The 12,656-nt window shown below is 33.6% G+C and overlaps 1 protein-coding gene across 1 annotated transcript; it reads right to left on the bottom strand.

Annotated features, from left to right (window-relative positions):
- Nucleotides 1–9,538: 9,538 nt before the first annotated feature.
- LOC134254208 (kinetochore-associated protein 1-like) lies at nucleotides 9,539–10,452 on the bottom strand. The gene is made up of 3 exons (XM_062736760.1): nucleotides 10,345–10,452; nucleotides 9,928–10,026; nucleotides 9,539–9,772 (listed from the first exon to the last, which is right to left on the bottom strand). Exons 1-3 carry the CDS (start codon nucleotides 10,450–10,452, stop codon nucleotides 9,557–9,559), a joined length of 423 nt encoding a protein of 140 aa, XP_062592744.1. The 3' UTR covers nucleotides 9,539–9,556.
- Nucleotides 10,453–12,656: the final 2,204 nt, after the last annotated feature.

Genomic DNA, 12,656 nt, shown 5'->3' with positions numbered 1-12,656 from the left:
AAAAAAAAAAACATAAGGTTTTAGGTTTTTCTCCATACACAAAGCACTATCTAAGAATTTTTTTAAAACTGCCAAAATAATTCAAACCCAATTTGAAAGAATCTTTTCTTCTAAATTTTAAAGTTGCGAAATAAATTTGACAAGATTTCCAATGCATTATTTGAGGAAAACTTTTTCATAGTGGCTATATTTTTTTTTCACACAAAAATATTTTTTCCAGCAATTATATCTAAGATATACCCAAAAGTTTTATTTATCATATTTTATCCAATATATTACCTAATTTTTCATATCATTTAATGAACTTGCACAGGGAAATCATCAAATGTTAGACAGTAATCACTTTGTAATCTTGCCTTGTTTTTGTGAATCAGATGTCTACACTTGAAGAGATAGATTTCCTGTTGGTACTCGGTGTTACCATAGGCCTCCATTACACTCAGGGCATCCTGTACACAGTTGGGCTTGTCTTGGACCAGGATGTACTTTATTAGGTCCTACAAATAGAGATGTTTTGATGTTGATGTGTGCTGTATGTATGTAACAGGGATTTATCTAGCTATTTTGTTTTACTACCGTTTTATATGTAAAGGGGAAAAATGAGAGCCGCAGGTCGATCTGAGCGCCAGAGGCGCGAGAATTCTAGGGGGGTCCGGGGGCATGCCCCCCCCGGAAAATTTTTAAAATAAATGGAGCAAAATCCTGCATTCTTAGAGCTTCTGAGGGTCATTTGTAGACCTTTACAAAGGCCACAAAAACTTCATTTTTGAGACAAAATATTAAATAACAAACAAAAAAAATTTAAACCCAGTCAGTACTTTATTTCGTTTTTTCTCTCAATATCTATCACAAATCAATTCTGTTTTTCATGTTTCACTACTAACATTGTTTTTGTTGTTACTCCATTTTTTCCGATTCATAGTGATTTAAGCTCCGTCTTACTCATCTACACTTTTCTCAACTCTGCAATCGCATACGTATATTTCGACTTCATGGACATGGCACATGTTTACCGATCAATATCAAATGGAAGCTTGAATAATCTACTCTCTCTTTTCAAAAGCGTTTGAATGACTAGGATGGGGAGTTAGGATATGCTGTTAAACTTCAATCAGACAAAAATGGAAAATTTCAGTACGATGTTTTAAGTATTCTCTGTTTAATCGGAGAATTTTCTATCTGAAAAAGGGGAATTTTTCACCTTTTTCAAGAGGGGAAAGTACCGTTTACCGGTAGTAAAAACAGCCTTGATAAATCCCTGTGTAAATAATGGTCATACAAATAGATCTACTTTTAAAAACCTGTAAATAATTATCTAGAAACATATGCTTTGTCTGAAGATTCTGTCTATGCTTGTGTGTACTGTTTGTATGTGATTAGATAAAAGTAACACGTTATAAAAAAAGTGACTCCTATCAAGCTACGAACCCCGTTTTCACTTAGATCCGACACTAATTTAGTGTTTCGGCGGTGTGATAACAGGCCAAATAATAAATAAATATTCTAAATAACTAATTATAATTAGTTATACAAGTAGAGCTTTTTAAAAAAGCTTCCCGTCTTTAGCAACAATCTTAAACAGTTAACTAATTACACCTATCAGGCCGTATAATTCTTTTCAATTTTGTATGTCTACATGAGCTTTTTACTGGCATTAGCTCTACCATGGTTGTCGCTCGGTCATCTCCGTAAACTTGGATTGGCCGAGCTTTTGCGGCAAACCTTCGGCTGATTCCATTCCCTTCTTCAAACAAGAAAAGGGGAAAAGAATAATAACAAATTGTAAGGCCTAAAAATTTTAAAAATCAAATTTTATTTATAATGAAATTAAAGAGACCTTTATTTATTGCTATAAAAAATTGCCATCCTTATTAATTTCGTCTGATTTTGCTGTTCGTTTGTTGATCAGATTTAAAATCTTGCAAATTGTAAGTCGTACGAAATTAGATCATCAGAAAGTTATACTCCCTTGCCTGAACAGCATTTCAACCAATGAAATAATTGAAAATTTTCTCATCATGCAATTTTTACCAATCACAAAAGAGAGGAAGTGCATAGTCCGGAGACTGTAAAAAACTTCAACTATACTATACCGTCTTCCAAGGAAGACGGTAATAAGTCCGCCATCATCAGGAATCCACTTATATATGTAAATCAAATATTGTTTATTTATTTTATTTGATTTATTGTATACCGGTAAGTTTTTTCAATCGTAGAACCGGTCAGGGAATTTGCCAAGGTCATGCTATGTTTATTTATATTATAAACATAGATGGAAGTTGTTTGCAGAAATATGCAGGTATGTTACAATAAGTTAATATATCAGTGAATGATCTGGTTCATTACATTGTAATTGACCAGTAGTGATGGTTTTTTTTAAAAAACATTCATTTCAGTTTGGAACTAGTTAGGAGATCTCCTAAATTTTTATGTTTTTTATAAGCTATAATTGGTTTGTCTTTGAATATTTCTTTGAGATCGGGCTCTCTTGATAGAGTGTGCCAGTATTTCAGTAATTCCTTTTTGATATTACAAATGGCTGGGTTAAATTTTGTAACCATGACCAATGGTATATCAGAATTACTTTTAACTTTCTTTTTTTGATTTAAATGGTCTCTTTTGTAATTATTCAGAACATTGTTCATTGAGTTATTTATCTCATTTTCACTGTATCCTCTTTTCAACAGAGAAATTTTGAACTTTTCGACAGCATTGTAAAATATTTTAGAATCGCTTGTATTGCGTAAATGACGAATGATTTCGCCTTTAATAATGCCCTTGAAAACTGAAGGGCTGTGTGCACTATTACGTTCCAGATACTGGAAAGTATTAGTAGGTTTGATGAAAGTCTAAACATCTAGAATCCCTTCTAATTCAAACCTTTCTCCCTTAAATATGGAGATGTCAAGAAGGTTTATTTCTTTGTCAGAAATTTCGTATGTGAATTTTAACAGAGGATGGTGCGAATTAGCTATTTGGAAAAATTGATGAATTTCATCCATTTTCCCTTGATAGATTATAAATCCATCATCTCGATATCGACCGTCATTAACAATATTTTGTTCAAATGGAAATTTGTTTGAGAGTTTGAAGTGACTTCATACATTCTAATGTCGCACACTTCAGAGGACTAGCGTTTGAACCCATTGCGCAGCCTATAATTTGTTTATATTTCTGAAATTAAATTCAAAGACATTATTCTCTAATATTGTTTGTAATAACCACAGAAATATCTTACTGTAGGTGGTGAAGGAATTTTGAATTCTCCTTTGTTGTATTTAAAGTATGCTTCACTGACAGCTGTGACTAATTCATTGAACTGCATATTTGTATACAGGGATGTAACATCATAACTGACCATTATGCATTCAGCATGCGGTCTAAGTTTTTCTATTTTTACAACGAAATCAGAGTTATCTCTGATGTAAATGGATTGTGTTTCGACTATTGGTATTAGGAAGTAATCAACGTATTGGCTGATTCGTTCCGTTACCGACCCGCATTGCGAGATAATGGTCGTGCTGGGCAAATGATTTCATGATTGCAGTGGCCTTGTTCCTTGATTAGATCAAACATCGTCTGATCTAATTTGTGAAGTTTAGGTAGTAAGTATAATCTACCTATTCGTGGATGCGTAAAGTCCATTAAAAATCTATATGTAACTTTATCCACATACCCATTTGCTTTAAGTTCATTGATTTTATTTTCAATATTCCTTTGGAGTAATGACAAATCAAAATTGTCAATTATTTTGTAATATTTAGTGTTCAGTTGGCGATCGCCTTCCTTTATATAATCGTGTTTGTTCATAACAACACATATGTTGTATTTGTAGCCTTTTTAATTACAATATCGTTGCGATTTCGTAATTGGTTGAGCGCTCTTCTCTCAAGTTGAGATAAATTATGTGAGCATTTTTTTATTTGAATTGAGGAAAGTTCAAGTTTACTTTTAAATATAGGTTTCAAGTGCACCTTTTATTTTGGTGGTTCATATCCACTCTTACATAATAAATATATATCGTCATTAGTCTTGAAATTGAACTTACATCTCATATACACAAGTGCGAGTTCATCAAATATTTTCCATGTTTCTCCAGAATCTCGTGTAACGTCTGGTGTCCACAAACTACGATTATGGTTCGCCCAAACAAGTTCAATGTAAACAAGTCACCATGTTTTTGCCATAAATTTCTGAAATATTTCATTTTTACACCATTTTTAAAACTTTCTATTTCTGCCTTAATGTATTTATTGATTTAATAGATCGATTTTCTTCTTTTTATGTTTCGATTTAAACGTATGCCATTACTTGTCGAAGTATTTGAAAATGTGAGCATACCTTCGCACGTGGTAAAACCAACCTGTCTGCGCATGCGTAAAAATCTTGTATGCATTAATAGAATAATATTTAATTAAGTTGAACTAACCAATATGAAAATTGAAGATACATGTGTGTTTCACCAAAAGGCATATCTATTTTTATCCAAAGGAAATGAATATTTTATTCAATGATAATCCACAGTAATTTGTCACAAAATTGACATAAGTGAATGACACTTTGAAGAAATTTATTCCCATTGGGATTAGTTGTTTGCGTTAAGAGTGATACACTCAATACAAAATTATTGAGAATAGAGTCACTTTAGGATCAACAGTTCAGTCTCGCATGAGTGATACACTCAAAGTTTAATAAAATGTGCAGTAGAAACTATAGTCACTTAGTAAGGCGAAAATTTTCGGCCTTTATGTCCTCTGCCTTTGCCTCCTTTATTTGAGGAACCGGTACTGGGTTTGTGTTTTACATCAGCCCCCTGTCTTTGTTTGGTCCTGATCGAGGTACAGAATTGTAACAGCTCTTTGTTGAACTTTTCCTTACTCGCATTCATCCGAGTGTTGAGCAAATTGTCGTGGCTCCCGAGAGGAAGTGGTTGTTCCTATTTTTCTGAATGCCTCCTGTCTGATTTCTCTTAATTCATCATTTGTCATTGCAATTTTTTCCGGCCTTGAATTTGATGGAATCTTGCATGAATTCCTTTTTCAACAATCAGATTTTTCCTTTCACAGAGATTGGAACAAATTATCAACTTATCTCCAAGATTAGGATGACAGGTAACATTCCACTTCATGAAAGGTGGTAATGTGTTATTTTTCATGGCAAAATAAATTCCCTCTCGGGCACAGGCCAGCTGGTGTCGTGTTTTCAGTTTTTCACTGAAATTATCACAAGCAATGGACACAGTATCACTATCAGTAAATTTGTCCGATTTGACATCGGTTGAATCAAGATCTGTGAGATTCAATCCATAGTTTTTACCTTATACATTTTTCAAGCTCATTTTGCATATTTGCAAATAGCTTTCTGATTACTTGGTATATCAATATTATCATCAACATCCATTTTGATGTGTTGTTATTCTTAAAATAGTGACAATCTGTTCATACTGAAATCAGTGTGATAATGACCAACTTTTGGGTGGTCATAACGGCAAAAGGGTGTGAATTCTGTAATTCTTGCCGAACAAATCAATTAGATTTTATCAAATGAAAGGAAGTTCGGATCGCAGGCAAAGTCGGCGATTCCTGATATATTCGAGTCATTCGGACATTGTCCAGACGTAACATGTTATAAAAAAATGTATACTGGATCAAGTCTCTTTCTTTTTCACTTAGATCCAATTTCAAAGAAAGTGACTCTCATCAGCCACGTACCTCAAATCACTTGACTCGACACTAATCTAGTGTTTCGGCGGTGTGATATATACGAGGTTTAAGATTTTGATAGTATATTAATTAGCTGCAAATCCGCCATCATCACGAGCCTGTTTGCACATCTGTTATACAGATTATTATATTGGTTAGGAGAGGAGCATATTACTCAGATTTTTAATGTGTTTAATGACACAATAGGTTTTTCTTGGAGGATTGTATTGCAATCCTTATATTTTTTTGAATATGCTGGTATTTTAATAATTTTATACATCGTTTTTATTAGCGAATATTGCATACAGAATGGGGTACCTGACTTAGAACCCATCGCATATTCAATTATTTGTTTGTATATATTTGAAAATTCAAATATATTAAATCTGAGTAAATAAATTTGGTCTGTTGTGGGCTCGGCTTAGACTGAGAATTTCCCTAAAAGCCGTATCAACAGCAGCCATAAGCTTCTCCAATTGCACATTTGTGTAAAGTGATGTTACATCACAGCTGACCAGCAAGTTCTCGTGTGTGGTCGCAGAAGTTCATTCTTCAATGTAAAGTCTGAGATATCCATAAAATGTGTGCTTATATTATGCATGCACAATAAATGATTAAAATAATAATCAATATAAATGACTACATTTAAGTAAGTGCCTTTTTGAAATGTAATAGGCCTTCTTGAGAATTATTATCTACTCCATAAAATACACAAAAACTAATTGATGCTGCAAATTATCTTTATTTCTCAAGAAGGCCTATTACATTTCAGAAAAAGGCACTTACTTAAATGTAGTCATTTATATTGATTATAATTTTAATCATTTATTGTGCATGCATAATATAAGCACACATTTTATGGATATCTCAGACTTCACATTGAAGAATGAACTTCTGTCGACCACACGGGCCGAAGAACTTGCTGGTCAGCTGTGATGTAACATCACTTTACACAAATGTGCAATTGGAGAAGCTTATGGCTGCTGTTGATACGGCTTTTAGGGAAATTCTCAGTCTTAGCCGAGCCCACAACAACCAAATTTATTTACTCAGATTTAATATATTTGAATTTTCAAATATATACAAACAAATAATTGAATATGCGATGGGTTCTAAGTCAGGTACCCCATTCTGTATGCAATATTCGCTAATAAAAACGATGTATAAAATTATTAAAATACCAGCATATTCAACAAAAAGAATATAAGGATTGCAGTACAATCCTCCAAGAAAAACCTATTGTGTGTCATTAAACACATTAAAAATCTGAGTAATATGCTCCTCTCCTAACTAATTTAATAATCTGTATAACAGATGTGCAAATAGGCTCCTGATGATGGCGGATTTGCAGCTAATTAATATACTATCAAAATCTTAAACCTCGTATATATCACACCGCCGAAACACTAGATTAGTGTCGAGTCAAGTGATTTGAGGTACGTGGCTGATGAGAGTCACTTTCTTTGAAACTGATATGAGGGACAATGTCCCAATGGCTCTATTCCCGAGAATCGCCGACTTTGTCTGCGATCCGTACTTTCTGTCATTTGATCTCACTTATTCTCTTGTTTCGGTGTTGTCATACTATTATTTTAGGATTTATACTATGTATAAATTAAAACTGGTCCGCAAGAGGAAAAATGCACATTTGGCATTTTAAATTAAGACAAACTGATCTAAGGATGATTAAAACCTTGCACCAGCTGGTTCACCCACGCATCAAGAGGACGGAATTTCCGTCGTATAAGAATGCAGCAAACCCAAAACGTATACGGAATTGTGACTGGGTGACTGTATTAATCATTTTATATTAACAAAAATGTGTTTTCGGATTATATTTTGATTTGGAGTAATGAAACAGGTATCTATGCTTGTATTTTATCACTCGCTAATTAAGTTCCAATCACTCTGATTTGTCAAGTACGAATGGAGATTTGAATCATGTGATTTTCCACGTGCGCTGGTTCTAAAACTACAAGTACATTCACAACAGAATGACACGTCGTTCCGATCGGAACGCTATATGTTAAAGCGCAAATTGCGCAAGGCTTAAGAATTACAAAGCCAATTAACAAAGAGAGCATAGAACAATAGTTCTCTTAGCTCGTGAGCTTGTATCTCATTTTCACATCGGACATATTGTCTGATAATGAAAAATTATTTTTGACGAGAGGGCCCTCTCCAAAGTCACAACATGCAAGAAATATACTCATTCGTTTATCAATGAGTTTGCTGAAAAGTTGAAAATAGATACTTGTCTCTTGATCCTAATGAGAACATTGCGATGCCTCTTTCTCGCTTTAAAAGCAGTTGAATTTGAACCAGATTTATAATGACTCCATATATTACGTACCTTGACAATACAAAACTTATGAGTTGTCATCACTGGAAGTCGGAGAGAAATTTGAAATCTCAGATTTGCTTTATAAAAAGCATTGATGGAACTTAATAAAAACAAAAATTTCATCTCATAAAAGCTGACTAAATGATGTCACTGAATGAAACACAGTAAAGAGTCGTATGAACGGCACTTAAATTCAAAATATAACTGCTGAATTTAGTATCCCAAATCAAAACATCTTGATGAACACATGGCTGAAATGAATGCAAAGGGTGTCCTTGACTATATTACTTATAGCTTTCTGTAATTAGCAGATAATACGAGGACGGAGAGATTAAATCTACTCCATAAAATATACAAAAAGTAATTGATGCTGCAAATTACCTTTACTTCTCAAGAAGGCCTCTTACATTTCAAAAAGGCACTTACTTAAATGTAGTCATTTATATTGATTATAATTTTAATCATTTATTGTGCATGCATAATATAAGCACACATTTTATGGATATCTCAGACTTCACATTGAAGAATGAACTTCTGCGACCACACAACGAGAACTTGCTGGTCAGCTGTGATGTAACATCACTTTACACAAATGTGCAACTGGAGAAGCTTATGGCTGCTGTTGATACGGCTTTTAGGGAAATTCTCAGTCTAAGCCGAGCCCACAACAGACCAAATTTATTTACTCAGATTTAATATATTTGAATTTTCAAATATATACAAACAAATAATTGAATATGCGATGGGTTCTAAGTCAGGTACCCCATTCTGTATGCAATATTCGCTAATAAAAACGATGTATAAAATTATTAAAATACCAGCATATTCAACAAAAAGAATATAAGGATTGCAATACAATCCTCCAAGAAAAACCTATTGTGTCATTAAACACATTAAAAATCTGAGTAATATGCTCCTCTCCTAACTAATTTAATAATCTGTATAACAGATGTGCAAATAGGCTCCTGATGATGGCGGATTTGCAGCTAATTAATATACTATCAAAATCTTAAACCTCGTATATATCACACCGCCGAAACACTAGATTAGTGTCGAGTCAAGTGATTTGAGGTACGTGGCTGATGAGAGTCACTTTCTTTAAAAAAAAAAAAAAACATGCTTTGTCTGAAGATTTTGTCTATGCTTGTGTGTACTGTTTGTATGTGATTAGATAAAAGTACACACCTCATTGGACTGTTTGTCTGGTACCCGATTTATTCCATACTTGAGAACCAGTTTTCTACAGTCACCATCTTGTATTGCTGTATCTCTGTCACTCTGTTCAATAAAAATGTTGTCTTAGTAATGCTTTATTTGAACCATTTTCCCCAGTTATTTGTATATTGTATCAACATATTAAAGATTAAAAAAATTGTCAAATCTTCACTTTTTGTTTATTAAAAGTAATTGCATAAATATTAAAAAGGGTTGTCAATTTAGGTGTTCATGAAAAGTCTTGAGGGCCTTAAGTAAACTACTGTCCCTGGTGCAAGTCTAATTTCATCAAGTTTCATAAAAAGATACAAATAAGAATCATGACAAAAGTCATGGAACTCATTTTAATGACAACATAGCAAAAGAAAGCATCTGTTAGGTAAAGTTGATACACAGTATATACTGACTTGGGGTGTTCTAGTTCCATGCCCTCCTGTATCAGTTTCTCTATCTGAGCTGACAGAGGAATATGGGCCATCTTCATCATCTCCAGAATGGCTTCACACTTGGACTGTAACAAAGAAATAAAATGTAGTCACTGAAGCAATAGTACCACTGTATAAAGCCTGGATATAAGACTAGAGTTCTGTATGGCCTTTCTTGTCCATACCCTGGGATCTTTGATACAACCAATGACTGCTATCACTTAGTATTTCTTGTGCCTACCCTGGGATCTTTGATACAACCAATGACTGTTATCACTTTGGCTTCCCAGGGAGCTTCTCCATAGAATGAGGTCAGTCCCATACTCCTTTCCAACAGGTCCTGAAATTGTTATCAAAATTATGACATTTCCAAACATGGTTATATGTAACAAGGATACATAGGATAACCTCTAAACATTATGAAAAAATAAAACATTACAGATAAATCAATTCAATTAAAAATATATAACGTAGGATATATTTTAGTACATTTATAGACACTTGTAATGTTATACATGTTACATAATTACTTTGTTTCAATGCTATACGACTGTGTACTCTTCCTATATCTGACCTTGACATACTTAGTGAAAACTGCGTCCTCTTTATATCTGACTTTGACATATTTAGTGAAGTGTCCTCTCTTTCTGTATCTGACCTTGACATATTTAGTGAAGACTGTGTCCTCTTTCAGGTGATGCTCCTGCATGTAAGGTCGTATCTGCTGGGTCAGGCGGGTCTGAATACATCTCCAAGGCAACCACATTATCCAACATCCTAAAGGTTACGGACTCTGTAGTCTCCTAAAACCAAAACAAAATTTATTTATACAGTACATATCTATTAAAATCTTAGGTCGAATTAAAAATTAAACTAGAAAACTGACCAGTTAGCAAGGGCCCAGCCATGGGGTAGAATTAAAAGGGTGCAGCTTACAGAATGATTAAAAAATGTACGAAGAATAAGCAACAGCAACTGTATTCTTAAAATTTCAAGATAATTCATGAATATTCAAAACCTGAAAATAATATCCTTGTATTTACATTAGGCAGTAAAGAACAACTTAACATTGAACGTATATTTAAACAATTATGAAGCTTGTGTTATATAGAATGCCAGCCTTCAATGAATGCAAATATCATGAAGGCTTGACTTCAAACAAACAGCAGTTGCAGACAAAGGTCTTCATTAATCTTAAAGATAAAGAAAAGCCTACTAAATTTTCTGCAGCAGGCTAGATAATTAATCCCAAAGGATTAATTGTACCTCTCTCATCATTTTCTTCTAAAGTTACAATAAGAACTTTTTTCAGTATCAATGATAGAATGGGGTTTTTATACAACTACCTTAAAAATTAATTAACATAAAGTGAAAAAAAGTAAATCAAAAAATCATCTTTAATCTATTTTAGTTTTTAGAATTCAATGAAATCATAACTATTAAACAAAAATAAATTATAAAAATTTATATTTAAATTCACATTTCAGATTGTTCATAGCATTTCAAATTGACTTAACTTCAAAGCAAACTTCATTTGCAGAAGAGGTGGTAATTCATCTCAGATAAAGATAATGCTCTGGATTTTCTTCAGGAGGAAAGCTAATTAATCCCAAGGACTCATAGCCAGCATTCAGTTTACAATGGGAACATCTTCAGCAGTTATCTCTCTTTGTCAATGCATTTTTATAAACAGATAAAGAATCTACCCACCACCCCAGCTCCAAACCAGGGGACATATAGAACCAAACTTAGCATCAAAATATGTATTTCTGCCTACTGAACTACCATACCAAATTTGTACTTGATTGGGCAACCATAAAAAAAGTTGCCCATTCATTCTTATGCATAGTTAAGGAATCTACCCCACCACCCCAGCTCCAAACCAGAAGACATAGAGAACCAAACTTAGCATCAAAATATGTATTTTTGCCTACTGAACTACCATACCAAATTTGAACTTGATTGGGCAACCATAAAAAAAGTTATTAGAAAAAAACAGAAAATTTGTGGACGGAAGAGTGACAGACGGACAGACAGACGGACAGACAGACAAAGTGATTACTATAGGGCACCCGCAAATCCTTGCGGGGCCCTAAATATAAAAGGCCTAAGTAAGTTAGTAACAATTGTCCAAAAGTTATCATGACCAACATAAAGGTTTTTCAAAAGATGATCAACTTCAAAGTCAAATAGTTCAGATATTTTTTATTCAACAACTTTCCAGAGATTTAATTTGATATGAATGTTTTAAGCAAGATGCTCAATATTTCTGGCCAATGTTAAAGATTTTTAAAAGTAGGTTAAATTTGATCATAGTATGTTTACTTACAACCATGAAAGATCTTGGTGGGGAAATATAAAAAATGCATTTCAAGTAATCAGTAATATTCAGCAATTATGGCAGTAAAGTTTGGTAATTTTTTTTCACACATGAACCCCTGACCCTTAGGTGTAGAGGTCTAATATGTTAGCACCAATTTTTGAAAGGTGTGGGGCCACTTGCTTTTCAAAAATAATGGTTGATTAATATCAAAGCACAGATTTCAAAGCATTAATCCAGTTTCAGTATATAAGTAACCCCCCCCCCCCCCCTGACCCTGGGGCCTTGAAATTCACCATTTTGCTAGATGTACCTTTCTTCATCATAAATATATATATACTTGGATCATTGGCATAAAACCCAAGAGCAAAGAAGAAAATTTTCCAAGAATTAATGTATTTTCACTATATAATCAATTGAGCCCCGCCCTAACACTCAAACCCCTGACCCTGAGGCCATAAAATTCACAATTTTAGAAGAGACACTCTTGCTCATAACAACTATGTGCATACTTAGTTTATTTAATACCCAGAAGCAGAGAAGAAAATTTTCAAAGAATAAATGAATTTTCACTATATAATCAATAGAGCCCCATCTTAACACCAGAACCCCTGACCCTGGGGCTATAAAATTCACAATTTTGGTAGAGG

This window comes from Saccostrea cucullata, unplaced genomic scaffold (assembly GCF_032062105.1).
Source record: "Saccostrea cucullata isolate Sc308-1 unplaced genomic scaffold, CSIRO_AGI_Scuc_v1 ctg13216, whole genome shotgun sequence".
Lineage (NCBI taxonomy): Eukaryota > Metazoa > Mollusca > Bivalvia > Ostreida > Ostreidae > Saccostrea > Saccostrea cuccullata.
This window is presented reverse-complemented; position numbering and strand designations above follow the sequence as displayed.